At 38.9% G+C, this 20,114-nt stretch overlaps 1 protein-coding gene across 1 annotated transcript in view; it reads right to left on the bottom strand.

Annotated features, from left to right (window-relative positions):
* Positions 1 to 2,310: 2,310 nt before the first annotated feature.
* The window catches only part of VAT1L (vesicle amine transport 1 like), a 90,359-nt gene continuing 72,555 nt past the window's right edge, over positions 2,311 to 20,114 (bottom strand). Inside the window, exons 8-9 of the mRNA XM_084644506.1 lie at positions 8,314 to 8,397; positions 2,311 to 5,389 (exon numbers count right to left, since the gene is read on the bottom strand). Of these exons, the coding sequence (XP_084500632.1) occupies positions 5,291 to 5,389; positions 8,314 to 8,397 (183 nt within the window). The 3' untranslated portion in view covers positions 2,311 to 5,290. The remainder of the gene's footprint in view (positions 5,390 to 8,313; positions 8,398 to 20,114) is intronic.

Here is a 20,114-nt window from a genome sequence, read left to right as displayed (position 1 = left end):
ATAAGGCACTATGCATCTTAGCCTTTTCATACTCTGCTTAAGTGATCTTTAAATGAGTGTACTTCATTGTCACATATAATTGCTGCATCGCTCTTATTTTCTTTCCTAAGGCTGCCTTCAGCCTCTGCTCACATTTCATTATTCCAAGTCACTGCCTTATAACAAATAGGTCCTTTGTTCCCCATCTGATTCCATTATGTGTTACTCACAAGTCCTACCAGTAGAATGCTTCTCAGAAGAGTTAGCAAAACTTTTCTGCTGTCAGAGTAGCAGCCGTGTTAGTCTGTATTTGCAAAAAGAAAAGGAGCACTAGTGGCACCTTAGAGACTAACCAATTTATTTGAGCATAAGCTTTCATGAGCTACAGCATCATTGAAGTGAGCTGTAGCTCACGAAAGCTTATGCTCAAATAAATTGGTTAGTCTCTAAGGTGCCACAAGTACTCCTTTTCCTTTTCTGCTGTGACACTCTGTAGGCTTAAGTCCATTGTTTGATCAGAGAATGTGCATTTTGGATCTTTTGAATATCTTCATACCTAAGTAGTGAGAGTTGATATTTTATGAACTGTAATTTGCAACGTGAAGACTAGCAGCTCAGCTTACCTTCAGTAGTCACTGCACAAGACACCAAAGCATGTACTATGGGAAACAAGCCTATACTGGCATGGAAATGGACTGGATGGTCTAACAGGTCTTTTTCATCTAGAACTTCAATGAATCTGAGAAATGACTGGTGGCTGTGTTGATAGCTGAGCAAGCAATCAATGGAGCTCTTAGGTCTGGAACCCCTGTCCTCCTTTTTCAGGCAAAAAAGCCTGCTGAAAAACCCAAATAAGGAATGTAGAAATCCTGTCTATACTACTGGCAGTCCAAAATCAGAGGTGGTATTCATGACACAGCACAGACAGGTTTCAGTATTATCTGAAATCTAAGCAACCAGGTGAAAATGCCAGGCATTCATTAGATCAAAGAAGCTTATTTAAAGGAACTCACTAGATAGAAGGATGCCTCACTTCATACAATCCTTCAGCAAGACATTTATTCTGAAATGTCAAGTCATTTGGACTATCCATGGAAAGGTGGGATTAAGAAGTAATACCCTGAAAAAGTCATCTAGTTAAAATGGGTACCTTAGCAATGAAGTCAATGTAGAACTGGAAATTCACACGAGAGACTTCTGATGGAGCTACTAAATCAAAAAATCACCAATAGGTGTGCTGAGAGGATATATGTGTATAAAGTTATCACTGGTTTATATATAAAATATTGTGAAAGCCATCAGATCAATAGCACTGGTGTGTGTATATGTATATGATGTGCTAATGATCTGATGGCTTTCACAATAATTAAAAGCACACCCAATCTTCAGGATGTGAATCAAAGCCATATCCATAGAGCTCATAAGAATGCATTCAGAAGATTATATAGTCTTATCAACACACCTGGAGTGGATGGAACTTGGCTGTGAGATGTTTCATGTCCTCAGGGACACCCTGCAGAATAACACATAGCACTTACAGTCAAAGCACTCTACAGATATTGACCAGTTAATACTTACAACACTCCCTTAGTACTATATTGGCTATTTGTCTAACTCAGAGTCTGATGAGGAAACTGAGGAAGGGAGCTGTTAAGTGACTTGGCCAAGGCCATATAGCAAGTTAGTTGCAGAGCTGCAAATAGAAGTCAGGTCTTTTTATTCCCAATACTGTGCACAGAGCCACATGACCTCCCTTCCAACCAGTCCGTCCTGATTGTTTCAGATCATAACCAGGTATGTGGTTCTTTCACTTACACAAGTTAACTCAACTGACTTAAATAGAGCTCCAGTGGGTATATCAGGAAGGAGGGGTAAAAACCCGAGCCCGTTAGCCCATAAAAATATCGTATTACTTTCTGAAGGGAAAAAAAATGCCTCTGATCTTAATGTGCATGCCCAGATTTATCTCCATGCCACCTGAGAGAGAACAATCTCGGAGTTGGTGTTTACATGCTGTGACCGCCACTGGTTCCTCCCCCTAGCACTTCAGGAAAATACTGCTGGGATAGTCTGACCCATAGACTCGCATAGACTGTTAAAAATACCAATTCTTTGTAATATCATAGAACATTTTATGTCTGAGTTGTTACTAGTCTGAAAAGCAGTGTTTTCAGCTGGTTTTAATGACCCTGGTCCAGTGTATTTTGCAATAAAAATGTTCTTTTTCTTAACCTATCGTAGCCTGCTCCCAAACAGGAGCAGTATGCTGGAATGAGTGACACCAGTCCAGGGTAATGCTATGCGTAATACTTTATTTATATCTTTATGTAAACATAATTTGCTTTGTAGGCACAATATAACAAAAGCTCTAAAGCAACAAGACAATTAAACAACGTTTCAGTTCACTTCAATCGGACTTAAGTTAAATAGAAGGTTTCACAGTTCCTTAAGGCAAAATTGAGAAATAATTTATTTCTAACCAATCAATTATCTAGGGAGAAGTTGTTTAACTGACAGAGTTAGCAAGTGGTAAATGCAAATATTTGTTTAGACTGTGAGAGGGTTTTGTTCAGTAATAACAGCCTAACTACTAGCATTTTCTTCTGAATGGCCTGTAACATGCCAGACAAAAGAGATGCTACCTTCTGTGAAGTTTCAGTAAACTCTTAGGGCTAGTGGGTCAAATTCTGCTCTCAGAGCCCAGTACTGCTTCCACTGAAGCTAATTGCAAAACTCCCATTCATTTCAATAGAAGCAGGACAGGACCTTTGCTTAGTCCGGATTTACACCAGTGCAATGGAGAGCAGAAGTTAGCCCATGTTAGGGGAAGGTAGATCCGGAGGAAATTCATTGTATCCAGTGGAATTTCTCCAGCCCTTTAAGGTGATGTTTTGGAGCTCAGAAACTGCCCCTAAATTGGCATTAGTTGCATCAGAAGTATTTTTGCCTCACTAAAATAACCAGAAAGAATGAGAAAAATGGTTTCTTTTCATCATTGTCCTCTATAATTTCTACAGATACTCTAGGAACGTTAAATTTCCTTTCAAGTCAAATAAAGATTAAGTGCAGTCCCACCAATACTGTGGTATTAACAGAAGAATTGGTTTGTTATTCTGCTTGCCCTAGTTATCTAAGGCTTTGGGAATGCCACTTTACTGCCAGCTCAGGGTTACGAGCAATATTGCTCAGTTTGGTGTCAAATGAAAACTCATGAATTATGTTTTAAAGTGTGTTGCAGGATAAAATTGCTCCAGAAACTTTTAAACAAACATAACCAACCATTTTTCTTACTGTTGTCATCTTACGTGACAAAAATTAAATGGCAATTCCTTTAAAGGCCCAATTTAGCAGTCCTAATGCATGTAAAACTCTCACTGAATTCATTTGGTCTGTATTCTGATGGCAAACTTGGGCCTAATATGGCACTAATACCTTAGATAAACTCTGGTATGACAAGATGATACAATTATGCTGAAGTTCTGCATTAAATTCTATAAAAAACTGAAATTCTGTTTTGTATTTCAACAACAGCTTTTTCTGTGGCATTTTTCTCTGTAAACTGACTATTTGGCTTTTCTCATAATTTGTATTTTTTTTCAACCCATAGAAAACTCATTTCAAATGAACATTTTGCACAATTAACTAGTATTAGAGCAGCAACTGCATGAACACAGAGTAAAGAGATGGACACTACTTCTCAGGCAGCATGGATTAAACAGGAAAAGAGGAAGGAAAAAAAAAAAGGAAAGAATCTTCTGAAACCTCACACACAAGTCATCCAGACCTATCTTTCCCATCACATTGAGAAAAGCCTGAGAAACCCATTTTTCACTTGGATCATGACATAATGCTGCTAGGTTTAGGAGATCAGCTAACGTGGCATTTGGGAGAAGTGTTTTCTTTTGTGAAAAAGATATTAAATCCAAAAGGGGATTGTCAGAATATGAAGTCTTGGACATTCCTTTACTGCTTCTACTGTGAGTGGCTGCGGTCATTAAAAAAAAAAATAAATAAAAAAGGACCATGGAAGAACTGACCAGCTGCTACTTGGGTAAATGGAAGATAGGGACAAGCATATTTATTTCAGTGTCATGTTTTGTTTTCATTTCCATTACTGGGAGGTAGATACGCTACATGTTCTTAAGGGCTCGATCCTGCAAACATTTCCGCACGTGACTAACTTTATGCAAGGGAACAGATCTGCAACGGGATTACTCACCTATGTAAAGTCATTCATGTGCATAAGTGATGATGGAATTGAGGCCTAAGATTTGTGAGCAAATTGATTAATCTTTGTAGGAGTTCGGCACCATTACTCAGCTTATTAGTCCATTAGTGATTTCAGAAGTGTAAAATCAGCCAACAAAATAACATCTATTCCATGTGCTGAACAATGATCCCTACTGTTAGCCAGCTTTTATATATCACTAAGAATACGGTTGCTTCAGTTTTTGGACACAGCCAGCTCAAATTAAACCTTGGGAAGAGGTGCTGTTGAATCAACAGTAAATTTGGTAATAGTTTCATATGGTTAAGAAGCACTGGGCAGAAAAAGTGGCCCATTGACTTTTCCTGAAAGTAATATAAGGGAATGGTACATAGGGTGATCAACAGTAAGCATGAAACTTGGCACCATGCATCAATTTCCATTTAATTTGTAGTGCTGATGACTAATGTGGTTATACAACACTAATCAAAGACGCTTAGTAATGACTTCCGGCATATTTTCTTTCAGACTCTACCATATATTATCGAGGTTCACAAATGAGGTATTTTTTAAAACTTAAGACAGAACTGTTTATGAGATGAAGTAGCATGATTCAGGGAAACAGAATTAGTCTTCTTTGCTGCCTCTTATTTGTGTCTCATAAAGAAATGCTATGTTTTGACCTTCTTTACTGAAAGTCCACAAACTGAAAGCCCTCCCTCTGATTAGTGCAGAATACCAGACGATGGGCAGGGAATTAAAAAAACAAATCTCCAAATTGAAAAAACATTACACAAATTCACATGAAGAAAGATGCCCATCTAAAATTACACAGTACATTAATAAGGCTTTTAGATAGGAAAAGAAAATCAATGGGACTCCTACAGATTGGCCGTCACACTATGGAATGTCATAATACTGCACTGGATAGGAATGGCACTTGAGTTCAAAACAACAATGATCAACAATTTATAGCTCAGCTGGCTGCAGACAAATACAACACACACTGTACTACAGCATTTGTTCACTGATGCACAGAATAGATTTCCCAGTCTTGTTCTCTTCTACTCAATCACTCTTTCTGTTTCCCCCCATCCCTAAGGGTTACTGGATGAATGGCATGCGTTCTTTATTCTCATTGTCCCCTTCATGGTCCTCCTCCTCTTCTCCTGCTTCGCTTGTCTCTGTGCTGTCATTGGCCATCTGTGGACAAAATGAAGGAAATCGTGATGTTTATGGTGGTTTTTCAGCTATTTTAATTTTAGCTTGACTCACCTGATAAAGTGATATTAAAAAAAATAAAACTTTGTTAAAAACTGAAAATGCACATTCTATCTGTGCAAAAGCTTTGTCTGTTGTAGAGCAATTTCAGTGTAAGATCATAAACCATTCTCCAAAGGATTACACAGCTGAATTATTTATCAGGAGCTGCTATGTATGACAGTTGTGCAATTGAGTTTGGTGTGCGTAGCAAAATAACATCAAGGCTCCCATATATGAAAGAAAAATGCGTGGGAGGTTCACAAAGTGCATCCATCATGTGTTTTATGAATCTTTCAGAATCAGTTGTCTCACCAAAGCGAATAGCAAGATACTTTGGTGATTGTTAATAGATGGCATCCAATCCTACAAATATTCAAGGAGGCACAATGTCTTGGGAACCCACAGAATGGTTATTTATTTTTTATAAAAACAAATTAGGACCAATTTGTATAGGACCACTGGGCATGTGAACGTGCGTATACTTGCTGTCATAGGATAAATAGGTACTGAATCAACATCATTACAGTGAAAATACAATGTAAAATTTAATGGTGGGACAGATGCTAGATTTCTATTGTGTAATGAGGGAACTTCTCAGGTTGTAGATAACCACACAAAATATTAATCCATAGTAGTATTTAAAGAGCACAGCATCTTTTTTCCAGATAAGAATGCTATTTACACAGCATATAATAACCAAAGATGTAACAGATGCTTGCATTGCATCTTTCCAATTTGGCTGAGGTCAACAGGCACAAACAGAATTGTATTAATTTTACATGTTCCACGAGACAGCGTTGCATTCATCTGAATAGACCATGGATCCTGGATTGTCTTGCTAACTAAGACTATCCTACTTGGTACATGGTGAAATCCTCATTTGACTTTATAGGTATTTTCTAAACCTGAATGAAATAAGGAATTAAAAACCAAACATTAATACCATCAAGCTTTGACTTAGTTTTCTGCCAGAGATCACAATAATCCACAATGGAGAGTTCATTAGTGGGCTCAGCCTCAGAGGGGTGTATTAATAAGTTAATAATGCATACCCTAGAATGGCTTATTGCAGTAAGAACCCGACTCCTTAATTTCACAACAAACAACTTACTTGGAAACATATCTGGGGAAAGAAAGCAGTTTTACGATGTGTTCTTCCATTCTTTGAAAACCAGAACTTTGAATAAGAGGTAAACCTGGGGGAAATGGCTACAATCACTTTTCTCCTACTGCTCTGAATATATTTGTGGATTATTGTTTCTAACTTATTTTTCTCTTTTTGAAGTTCCTTGGTCCATATGGATCCCTTCATCCCACTTCTGATGCCAAGGTCCAGCTAAACACTTACCTTCGGAGTAGCAGATGAATTTGCAATAGTATTGCTCTATTGTTATGAATTAGAACAGAATCATGAAATACTCTAATGTTCATACTGTAGTTTGGGTTCCCTAACTAAGGGCAATGAATAACTATAAACTCTGGAGGGGGAAAAAAAGGAGTCCAGCCAAAATTATATTTGCTCTATTAGATTGTTGCTAGCTCTTGAAACCCCATGGAAATGAAATGAAATAAATAAACGCAACCTTATTTTAATGGACACGCAAGTGACATTATGAAATTACTCATATTTATGAACGAATTCCCTTCAGTGTTTGTGAAAAGATATCACATATCCTCTCACTTTCTAAGTCTGTAGCTTCCACAGACACTAATGGCAATTAGGCATGTGCATTATCAAGAGAATAGATGGCTTAATATGTTGGAGACTCCTCCTCTTTTCTCACTCTTTATTGCTCTGCTGTGTTTTACAGTTTTAGGACTCAGTTGAGTGTCTGGTTTCAAAGAGTGTCTGGTTTCCATGTGTGAGATTCCAATAGCCTTTAAGTCAGGTTTCCTGATGCCTTGTGAGGGTTATATACAGTATTAAGTAACTTGCGGTCAATTTTAGAGCACATCCAAACCTCCTCTCTCCAAATGGGGAGAACTTCAGATCTGAATCCAAACTGTGCATTTTACGTCCATCTTTAGTTAATTTGTTCCTGCTTTTCTTCTATTACTCTTTCCAATGTAAACAGCCAAAGTTTGGCTTGATCCTTCTGATTTCCCTCTACCAAATACTCTCTGTAACCTTTCATTCTCAGCATCTTGATGCGCTGCGCTCAGTCTGAACACAACATTTAGTTTCAGTAGATCCATCATTTTCCTTCTCTCTCAGGCGCTGCCCAGTAACAAGTACAATTATCATTACATTTAAGCTTACAAAGCATGACTTTACCCAAAATATCAGCATACCTGGCATTTTCAACAGAGTTTAAAGAAATCACTAGCTGGTTCCTACCCAAGAAATATTCCTTTGTATGGCACTGGGAAGGCAATTCTGCAGATATGCAGGTTTTAAGGGGAGTACTCTCTTGTGTTTATAGGTAAAGATAAGTTGATTTGGTCTGTTTGGCTTCAATCCATTGCATTATCTCCACTAATGTAGCAATCTAGTATTACATGGAACAGCTATTTGTTTTCCATCAGAGACAGAAATAGATGCTGTGTGGTTTTTTCCCCAATCAAAGTAATCTAGTAAGATTTTCCAGAGGCAATACTGGTTTATATTTTGAGAGACAGAGATGGCCATTTTACCTATGAAATGAACTGCTGTGGCTATTTTCTGCAAATCTCTTTCAGAACAAGAACTACAATTTGTACTGTACCTTACAGTACAAATTAAAGATTGTGATGGTTTTGATTTTGTCACTTTAGGTGATATTTATCTGGTAGAAAACCACACGCAAAATAATTAACTCTAAGACCTGTTGACACATTGTAATTTGTATGGAACAGTTATTATATACACAATGCTTTTCACTCACCAGTGGAGTGGGTGCCTTCTCTATATCCAGAATAAGTTTTCCTATATTGCCCCTGTCATGGATTCTCTGCATGGCCTCCTTCACCTGTAAGACAAAACATGTTAAATTCCAAGGATTAGTAACACAGAAACCAGAATTTTATATTCATACTAAAGTGACAGCTATTCTTCATGATGCTCAAGTTGTCCATCAAAGAAAAATGAGGAGAACTAGACAGGAAATAGTTTTACCATCCTGTGACTTCATAAACTGTTCCTGTTCTTCGTTGGGACAAAACAGAGACCTGTCAATTTTTTCATTAAAAAACCAAAGAGAGACCTCTGCCAAAATAGTCAATAGCTCAGTGTTCAAGGCACTCACCGGAGATCTAGGAGGGTTCAAGTACCTTCTCCAAATCAGGCAGAACATGGATTTGAAACCAGGTCTTCTACAGCCTAGGCAAGTGTCCTAACCAGTGGGTCATTAGCTATTCTGAGGTGACCTTTTCTCTCACTGGCTGTCCCCTCTGGTTTTGACCAGAAATTCCATCATGGACCTCAAAGGCCCTTCTGATTAAAGTTTCATCAAACCCAGTACATTCCCGTAAAAAGTTTTAATGAATTGACATAACAAACAACAAAAACCAAACAAACATGTTTTGTCAAAAAGTTCCTGGCCAGCTCTAAAAAATTATATGTTTGGCACTGTCTATTTAGATTATAAATACTTGGGGCCAGGGATTCTCTTTTGTATAGCACCTAATACAGTGGGATCTCTGTCTTGATCAGGGTCTCTAGGTGCTAGTTTAATAAAAATAACAAATACTGTGGCCACCTGAACTGCAAACTAATGGCTACAAGTAGTGATCAGCCAGTAATTCCCAACAAAAAGTTCTTTCTGCCTCTTTTTCTCTTTGCAGAATATCTGTGAGTAGACTGGTTTCACTAAATGTATTCATTATAGTAATATATTCAACTACCATATTTTCAATTAAGCTGTCATGGTTTTCAATGAATACCTTTTTTGCATGCAGGAGCAATGCTACATACGCTACACCGGTTGTGGCTATTGTCATAATTTAACCCTCAGTGCATGAGCGCTGTGCGTTTCCAATTTTTTTTAGCGTCCTTCAGATACCACTGAAAAAAGACATTTAACAGCTGAATGTAATTAGTGCGTGTGAGAAAGGAACAAAAAAACCCTCAGCTCACCAGTGTGTTGGAGAGGAGCTTATTTTGATGTATGAAGTTTCAGAACTCATGGGAGCTGTATGTTGATGAAATGGAATACTGCATGTGTGTGTTTTACTGGCTATTTGATGCATAAAATGTAGACATTATTTAATAGTCGAGGATTGGAAGAGGAGTAGACACTTTCCTCACTTTAATGGTGGGAAACTTCAGTAACTGTGAACATTGCATATAAAGGGTGTTTCATATCATTGTCACTTCATTTTTTTTTTTGCCAGAATAATGGGATGTGTTGAAGCAAGAAAGTAAAACACAGAATTATATGTTAATAAGACCTACCACCTGTGACATAGCTTTATTACATTATTAAACAGGCTAGCATAGAAGTTTGAAACTAAACATTGCTCCAGGAACAAATAAACCCTGCACTACATTTAAGGGCATAACTCAGGACCTGGATACTTAGCATGGTCAATTAGGGCCCAAATATGGATACTTAACTTTAGACATCTTGGCTTGGCACTTTAAAAGTGTCTAAGAGAGTAAGGCTACCAACTTCTACGGAAATCCAATGAGAGCTGGACCCCTAAATCCCTGATTAAATGCCACCCCTATGTTTGAAAATTGGAACCAATGAACTCTCAGTTCTGCAACCCAAGTGTTGCCCAATAGTACCCTACATTATAAAATGCTAGACTTTAAAAATCTGTGAGAACATGAATGAATACGTACTTTATAATGGAAACAAAACGTACGACCAATATGAAAGGCTTTCCAATTAATGACACTGCTGTAACTTAATTTTGGAAATCTTCCCTCTTTTCAGCAATCCCAGATGCTTTCACCAAAAGGGAGACTGGTGACCTTTTAATGGTGTACATAGAACCACACTGACTTTTATGACATAACTGTGTCGTGATCAGTAAGTCCAGTTATCCTGTTAAACTTTCTGTACTGAGCAGGATACGTTCTGTGAGCCTAGGAATTCTTTTCAGAAAATATTCTTTTAAGAACAATCACCAGACTCCCTAAAGAAGAAGCAGTTTCCTTATGTTTTAAAACCTTTAACGATATAAATAATCCAAATTAATAGGACAGAACTGAAGGAACCAGCAAACACATTTGCCCACCAGGTGAAACTCATCACCAGAAATGTCATGCTGAAAGCAAGGACACACAACGTTTATTATCATCTGCACCACCTCACATTAAGTGAGGCAAATTTGAGAAAATGTGCTTTCCCAGCATATTTTTTCCCCATGCGCAGGATCAGGTTTAAGACTCTGGAGAAAGGTTCAGGTGTGTTTCTAGGATACCCGTAAGTAGCTTGCGAATGCAAACAGCAGGCCAGAGGAGACGGGAACAGTACAATTTCTAAAAACAATATTGGATATAGGATCCAGGTGGAGCAATTAAGAATAATATTAAAAAACAAACCCAATATGACCGAAACTTTGAAAGAGCTGCTGCAATGTCACACTCCAAAATCTGTACATGAGAATGTCATTTGTAACTTGCTTGCCTAGCCAATGGGCCCGGTTCTGCCCTTAGCTGTATCAATGTAATTTCATTTGCTACACAGTATCTGAATCAAGCTGCTGTAAAATGCACGCAAGTAGAAGACTTTGCAGTGTTCGAGTGCCAAAAGTTCATATTTGTTAAATAAGTCTGCGGCAGCTTGTTTCCTCAAGGTGCTAGAGAAAGAAAAACCAGGCCATTCTTTGCCACTAGATCTCACTGCTGTTGGTATTTATTATAACAGTTATTCAAATGAGAGCCATCTGTACTGATGCCTCTCAATTGCACATCAGTGCATCCTGGTGACATTCCGTCCAAAACAGAGGCCCCATGCCTTATTTATCACATCACCCCATTTGAGCTGAGTTCACCGGGCTTGAGTTTAAGTGGGGCTTAAGTGATAATCTGCATTAGACTCTCTTTCTCTGAACCCTGGTAGAATTTCATCCACAGGGCCTGTACACCATTAGCTCCAGCAAGGAACTGCTGGAGTTGTGTAGCATTCGGCGGCCAAGCAGACTTTCTTGTCCCTAAATTACTGGTCACTGATCATGCTGAGTGTATGCTGTCTGCATTTGTCAACTCAGAAAGTCAAAACAGACAAGTAAGATTCACTTTTGTTTTTCTGGTTTAGTCAATTTAATTGTCTGCTTCTTGTGCATTAACACAGTGATAAGAGTGTTTGGGTTGCAGACAGTGCAAGGGAATGTTTACTTACTTAAAAATGGTTTCCATTGGAATAAGGAAGCCATAGAAACATTCCGATAGGCTTGCTTTCATACAACCTACACTTTGGGCCTAATTTGACCCAAATTAGGTTTGGTGCTTAAACTACCACTGTGGTATTGATTTTAACCCCAAGAGGCTCAACAGAGACACAATGACCATCACAGAGGCATTACACGGCTCAGATCAGGCACCAAATGAACATTTCCACACACTCAAGGAGAATAAGAAAAGGCTGCCAATGCTGCTGTAAAGAAGTACAGTGCCTGTGAAGATGAACATGTCCTCCTGTGTAGCAGGAAGAGATACTGATGAGTAGGAAACTGCAATAAAATGAATCCTTTGAGTTTTCTCATATCTGTCCAGCCTGATGGAGACATATTTCCCTCTTGCTTCCCACTCCAAGAACTATAGCTAGGGGGCGGGGGAAGCAGAGGGAGGATGAATGTGTATTGTGAGATGGTAGATGTAGGTGAGGTAGGGTACTGAAGGCTGAATAATGATTGTAGCTGGGAAGGGCTGTGTTGGTGGTAATATGCATGTGAGCAACCATAACTGTTTTTAACAAAAGTTTTTGTTTATTTAATTTATACACACGCACACGCACACACACACACACACACGATGCGGTGAAACAGCCTACCCCAGTTTATTTTCCTGTGGGGGATGTTATGGTTGGGAGCTTAGAGCTGCTGCTGTTGGATCAAAGCCATTTCTGTCCATCTGTATTGTGTAGCATGCTGAGAAGAGCAACACTTACTGCCAGTGGGCCTTGGTAGAAGAGGAAGGGCAGAAATGCATTTGCATTAAAGGTCAGAGGATGTTCTGAAATAGGTTTCATGACAGCTGTGTTTTTTGGAGGTTTAGGTTTGACAGCTGCATCAAATCTTCTCCAAGACCACCATGTTGTCTCTGTTAGGATACTCCATAAAAACACAGAGCTGTTTGATTTGGTATCCTCTTTACTATTTGTTATTATCCTTTTCTTTTTAATAACTTCACATTCCCTCAAATCTTTTCACTATGAATTATGCCCACCATAGCTAAACAATCAATCTGGAACTTAGGACCTCTTTACTCATCCAAGTCAAGGCACTCATTTTAATCAACAACTGCAGCTTGTGGAAAACCACCTGATTTAATACTCTCATCTCCTGCCAAATTAGATTTCCTCTTTCTTCTTGTGAAGAAGTTTAGCAACACATTATGTCACTGAGTCCTCAGATATCAGGGGATAGCTGTGTTAGTCTGTATCCACAAAAACAACAAGGAGTCCGGTGGCACCTAAAAGACTAACATAAGAACAAGCTTTCATGGGTAGAAACCTCACTTCTTCAGATGCAGATGTTATTTATACAAAGAAGCACTCCAAAAAATTAGATGAGACACCATCCAAGCAGAAAAGTGAATGGGAAATCCAGACTGGCCAGATGTCTTTGGTCCTGGAGTTTTGGAATTGATCAGTAGACATTGTTTGATATCTAAGCTCTACATTTCTTCAAAGAGAACCTGGATGAGGCTACATTTTAAAAACAGGATTCCTAATTTAGAAAATCCATTTGGGGGATAGGTTTGCTCTCTGAGACATTTAAAAAACTAGACTTCACCAAGTGCTGGAAAAATGTCCTCTAGTGAAGAATCCAGCATCACAGGAGGTTAGATTAGATCATCAACTTGCTCTTTTTCCATCTCTAATTTCTCTGATTATATACAAAACCATGGACTTTTAAAAACAGCCAATATTATTTTCTATATATACAATGCTCCCATAATACTGGTTCACAGCTGTCTGGCTTTCCTGCTGGACTGCTGATTGCTGTGGGTCATTAATGCTTCATTTTGCCTCCAGTCACCCCAGGCAAGGATGTTAGTGCTAATGAGAATTCTGACAATTATTGATTGTGTCAACAGCTGTATGCAAACACAGAAGCTATGCTGCACCACATGGCAACTGCGAGCAGAATGCTGCTCAGCTTCCCTGTGTCAAAACACAAAACCCTTTAATTAATAAAACCCTTATCTTGCACATGGTGACCAGCTCTGATCCCTTACATGAGTAATAAGAATAATCATACACAGATCCACTATGTCCCAGGCCAAATCCCATGTGTAGGCCTTTATGTGGTTGATTTTTTGGATGAACGTTGGCCAGTCAATTCACCTGTTTTAGTATGCTCTGAAGTTGTAGGGAAAATATTAACATGATTCAAATAATTACGCTAACATTTGACTACATTATGAAAACTGAAAGACCAACATGTGATGATGCCTTAAGATTTGAGGCATTTGAAATCGATTTGGAGAAATCAATCATGTATCTTGTTGACATTAATAGGATTAACATATTCATGGTGGCTAATGCCTGAATATACCACAGTGGAACGCACAGTAATTAAACAACTCTTACTTCAAAACCTCCATAGGAAGTTTTAAAAGTATATATATTTTAAAACACAGTTATAATTACAATAACAGCAATTTTTCAACTGTGCCATAATCGACAGAGCCAAGCACGTTGTCTAATGAAAAGAAATACACATTTTATATAGAGCTCTTAAAAGATGTACAGTAAAACAGTAGAAATGCAAAGTATTGTTGGTTACTGTACATTTCCTTCTAACAATGATACTTTGAATTTGTTGCATTACCTGTTAGAGCAAAGGGAAGATTACTGTATCTCATTAGCTGTGCTAAAGCCCAGTGGCAAAGCAGACTCTTACTTTTGAATTGCAATAGTTCTTTTTCATTAAAAATGCACACTACCACATAATAACTACACATTATTTGTCTCGAGTGACTAGGATAGTGATATATATTATGGGGATCTGGGATAGTTTTATTGTAATCACTCTTTAATTAGTGCCTGGAAAGCAATTATACATGAAAACAAATCAAGAACTTAGCAAAAAAAAGTTACAATTAAAAGTAAAATATCAGAATTTAGGAGCTGATGGACAACTATCTAACTGGTTATTTAAAGGCACTCCCATGAACAAACAACTTGATGACCATTTACGGTTCCTATATCTAACTGTTTCTTTGTCTATCTAAACATGAATAAAAATATTGATTCCATTTCTGCTTAGAAATAAATGACTTTTTAAAAGGCTGCTGTAGTAATAATCTTGTTCTACTTTATTGTTATCAGTTCTAAAATGAGACTGTCATGAAACTCAGGAGCCAATCCCCTAGTATTCATTCCACCTCTTTTAGGAATTGCGCTATATCAATGTTGCTGCCTAAGTATGATTTTATTAATAGTGTCCATCTGCAATGAGCGAGGCCTGCAGAACTGCAGCACCTGATTCGTTTGGAATGCAGATCTCCATGAGAAGAAGTGCAAGATTAAATATGATGATTGTCTAATTTGAGTGACTGCAGCTAACCAATTAATAGTTTCATTTTCTGATTTTTCAGGAGTAGTTGCAACAAAATAATATACATATATAAATCATTTCAGCAACTCTACAATCATAGAAGTCCAGGAATGTCACCAATGGAGGAAGTAACTTTTTAATCTATTATCAAATTATGAGAATTATACATACAGTGATCAGTTTGTAACTTAATTTAGCTTTAACCTTGCATTCCCAGGGTCCTTGGCAGGGCTGGTTGAAAATGTTTAGTTGAAATACACAAACAAACGGGTTTTCACTGAAACAAAATATTTTGCAGAAATTGTCTGCTTTCCCTGAAAATTTTGGATTTTTGTTGGAAAACTGTTAGGGCTTCTTTTGGGGAATTTTTCAGCTGCAAAATTTCAGTTTTTGGTTTTCTTGGTGTAGTTTTTCGATGAAAAGCTGAAATTTTCCACTGAGAAATTTGACAGAAAACAAGGATTTCTTTTCATTAATATCAGGTTGGGTTTTTTTTTTCCAGAACCAGCCCCATGCTCCAATCACACATTTTCCATCCAGCTCTAGACTTTGGTGCTGTCCTTGCACTTATGGATCAATCCTTCAATGTGCTGAACACCTGCAACTGCTACAAGTTAGCGGGAATTGAAGGTGCGGTGTACCTTGCAGATGATACTTCATTAAGGCACATTGGTGAGATTCAAATTCAGTAAAGCACTTAAGCACCTACTTAAATCTCAACTTCAAGCACATGCTTAAGCAGCCTTCCTTAATAGGGACGCTTTTCTGAATCTGGTTCTAATAGTTTAAGGACATCTTATGCCTGGAGCAAATAATCCAAAATCATGCTTCAACTGTCTGTTGTTTCACTCCATCTCTTCTTCTTTATTTTCTGTCCCCTCAAACCTGTCAGCTATTCTGCATTTTGAAAACAAGATCTAGCAGTAATCTCTGTTGAGGTGCTCATTGAGGTTTGCTACTATTCAGTTTCCTTTGGAATTTCATTAAGCGCACACAGTCATTACAGTATAACCAAAGCAATTTACTTGCTACATATATAGTAAATGTTTAATAATTTGCTATCCAAATGGAAAAAATATATTGCTAATTATCTCCTGTATCATTTTGCAGTGTGGAAATTAAGTGCAGCTTTTCTATGAAACGATGAGTAATGCAACATAATTATTAAGTGTATCTTGCAAAATCCTCTTTTGAATATTATTTGAATCAATAGGCTCCACTTCTGCTACACAGCTCAAATTAAGAAACAAGCCTCTGGGAAGTTAAAAAAGAAATCTCAGTGTAGCTGAATGCAGAAACATACTCAAGTCAAAGTAGTACCAGGCACCATTTGAACATTAAACTGCTCCCTGTGACAACAGAACACCCGGGGGAGCTTTATATCCATGTTAGTAATGTGGATGCTTGGTACAGAGACAACAAATGCAACATACCAGGGGAAAAAACTTACCTATGGGAACATCGAAATAAAATGGTTTCATCATCCTAAAAAAAGCTGATCAGCTCAGCAGTACCACATATTTTATAAAACTTATTTTTAGGGATGTCTACACTGCATCTGGGGAACTCAGGCTCTGAAGCCTGGAGGGTGAGTTTGAGAGGCCAAGATCCCACCCAAATCTACACAGCCGTTTTTAGAGGGCTCGTTCAAGCTCTGCTAGCACAAATCTGTGGACTGGGATGCTTTCTCCCAGACATAGTGTAGACATGCCAGTAAGACCTTGCATATCCTTTATGAAAGCAGAATCTGGGATAGGAGGCTATTGGTACAGAGGAATGATTCAATATGGTTTTCCCTCCATCTGGGCAAACCCCAGCCAATGGCTCAAAATGACATCTATAAGTTATAAGTTTCCATCTTTAAACCTTTCATGTGCTTCCCCTCCATACACACCTCTTCCTAGAAGAAGACATGTTTACTTTGGGTTGGTGGAGGACTTTTGTGCTAGTTGTCTATGTTGGTGATTTCATTCCCTGGGTCCCTCTCTGGCTGGCTGGAGGTGGCTGGAGAGAAACCCAAGTGGAGGACAGGAATCCCTTTTTCCCCTTGTAAGTGGCAACCACTGCAGTGTGACACCCTGAGTAACACAGTAACCCCTTCCCTAATTCTTGTAAGCAGCACCCTGTGTCTTTGCCCAGTACTTGTGCTACAGTGTGAAGAACAAGCCTCAATTAAGAAGCTACTCGATACCACCACCTAGCTGCTGCTGCCTCCTTTAATCCCTTAAGGTGATCCCGCTGGAACGAGAAACAGATTACACATTCACACACAAGTGATAAGCTTCCACCAAGAAAGAGTCCAAGCTTCCCAAAGACAGACTTATGCCGAAGGGTGGTGAATGGGCTAACCACCTAATCCCCACTCAGAAATCCAAGATGCACAGAAAGTAGGTACATATTAGGTAATGAGAGGGCAGGGAGGACTGTGGTGAGACTCTGAGCTTTTCCTGAATCTCAGCAAAAATGACATTGGGGCATGTGGGTGAAGATTGGGAAAGTTTTGAATGTTGCTGAACAGGTTTGTCCATTCCCAGTTTGAATTTGACCCAGTCCACACGTGGAATGAGTTAAGAACATAGGACTGGAAGGAACCATTTGGGTCACCAAGTCCAGTCTCCTACTATTGCTGGTGCTCCCATCATATAATCCCTTCCATAAATTATTGGAAGACTGTTCCAGAACCTCACTCCTCTGATTGTTAGAAACCTTCTACTCTCCAGGCTAAATGTACTCCTGGCCAGTTCATACCTGTCTGTTCAGTAGTCTCAAGGTAGCCTGGGACATTGGACAACAGCTCTGCCAGTGTAACCACTGATCTCACATTTCAGTGAGATGGCAGTCACCACCTCCAGCAGGACATAAGAAAATGCGTATTTCAAACTCTTCTCCAGGGGGCACTGTGGAACACACCACCATTTATTTTATGACCCAGCACCATAACCTGGCCCTCTCTTTAGGCCCACACTTCTAGGCTACATGTAAACATTGCTGCTTCTCTATGATCCAGCCTTTCCCCTGTTTCCACAGCTAAAATTCTCATCCAAACCCTCCTCTTGTCATGTCTTGACTACTGCAACAGCTGCCTGTCTGGCCTTGATAAACATCATCTTGATCCCTTCCTTCTTTTATCCTTCTAAGAACATCAAAGAACATCTGCAAGGCTCACCATCCCAGCCACTTCACTTTGCTTCCCTCTTTGCATCCTTCCACCAACTCACCCCGCTCCTTGCATCAAACACAAATAACTTGTTCTCACTTTTAAGGACTGTTACAGCTCAGCCCTACACTACCAATAACCTCTTATATGGTACTGACATCAACCACCACCTTTGCTCTGACAAGGTCAACCTTTATCACCTAGCCTTAAACACGTTCATGCTTTCTCCCATGCTGCCACTTGGGCATAAGTGGATCTCCCCATAAAAATATGCAAAGCCACTAATTTAGTGACCATTACTACTGGCTGTCATAATGGTCTTCAAATTTCTCCTTCAGTCACTTCTGTTGTTATGCCTACAAGACATTTGACAATGGCTAGGCAGCCATGAGTCAGAACTGTTGCTTGGTACAACAATCATAATCATCTCACCATTACATAGTAGTCTCCCATCTGCTTGTTGTTGTCTCCTTTCATATACTAAGCTTGTAAACTCTTTGAGGCTGGGATTGTCTTTTCGTTTTATCTCCGTATGGTGTAATGGGACCCTCATCCAGTTCTAAATGTGGCCGTTAGACACTATTGCATTACAAATAAATAACAGTAATACTGCCATTTTATATCCCACACCAATACAGCCTCTTACACAAAAACAGAAAAGAATAATAAGAGACAGCACTAAGCTTTGCGCAAATGCTAATGTCCGTCTTGAAACTCCCCTTGTGCCAGTCATATACCCTTGAAGAACATGGCAGGAAATCAGCTAGAATAAACACAACCTTTGGAAGTATTTTACAACAATATAAAGCTAAACCGTTTAACCATCTGAGGCAGGACAACGTTTTTGCTCAGAAGCTAAATAGTTCTCTTTGATTAGTACCAGCAGATACTTGGCTGCTTCAGGATCCCAGGAGAGAGAGCGAAGAAGGGGATAGAGGACATATACTGAGATGAGCTTGCTTGCCATTCTTGATATCCCAATAAGGCAGATGCTGTTCACTGGGAGGATTTTAAAAACCTCCTCCTCTTTATTAATCTCTTCCTCATCCTCTGTCTGCAGCAAAACAGTAAAGCTGCGCAAATGTATGCTTCTGTCATAGGAGTCAATGCAGGCTCTTTCTATCACAGAAAAAAGAGCGGGAAGAGCATTCCTTACTCGTAATTAATTCCTCTCCCTACCCTGGTGTGGTGTGTCTGAGGAGCCAGCAGCTTAATCATGTCTGCAAATCACATGGACAGATCTCCATGGTGACAGAATCATGTGGTATGTAAATATGAGTTGGATGGCCGAGGTTACTTTGGCAACCCGAGTGGCACAGGTAATAATCCAGATCTTGTTCAGATTTATGAAGGGATAAGCTGAATAAAACTTGTCCATTTTATATTCTAGGGCTGGTCCTATTTCGCTGCTGTTAATATCAATCACTATTTGAGCCAGACCAGAGCTATTGCTGTTAGAATTAAGCTACTATCAAGAATATTTAGTTAAGCAGTGAAGAAAAAGTCTGCTGCACTGTTTATTTTAGCGGAGATACCCCTTAAGCAAAGCTATAGTACTATAGCTTTCAGTAGCATCATAAAGCACCCTAATTTTTACCATCAGAGAAGCTGCCTTGGTGTACTACAGACTTATGTTGCCCTTAATAAGAGTTGCAGGTTGCATTATAACTGCAGATGCTCTGCTCAGGCCAGAAAGGGAGTTTTATCTTCACTTCATTACCTCGGAAAGAGTCTAAGGTTTTTAATATAAAGGTTAATGTTTCAGTGTTTTGATAGACATTAGGGATCACAGACCATGTTTTAACAAGCAGCTACTGTGAGCACGGAAAGAAGCCATCACTTGTGGTTCCTGTC

The sequence above is a fragment of the Lepidochelys olivacea genome (assembly GCF_965140295.1).
Source record: "Lepidochelys olivacea isolate rLepOli2 genome assembly, chromosome: 12".
Classification (NCBI taxonomy): Eukaryota; Metazoa; Chordata; order Testudines; family Cheloniidae; genus Lepidochelys; species Lepidochelys olivacea.
This window is presented reverse-complemented; position numbering and strand designations above follow the sequence as displayed.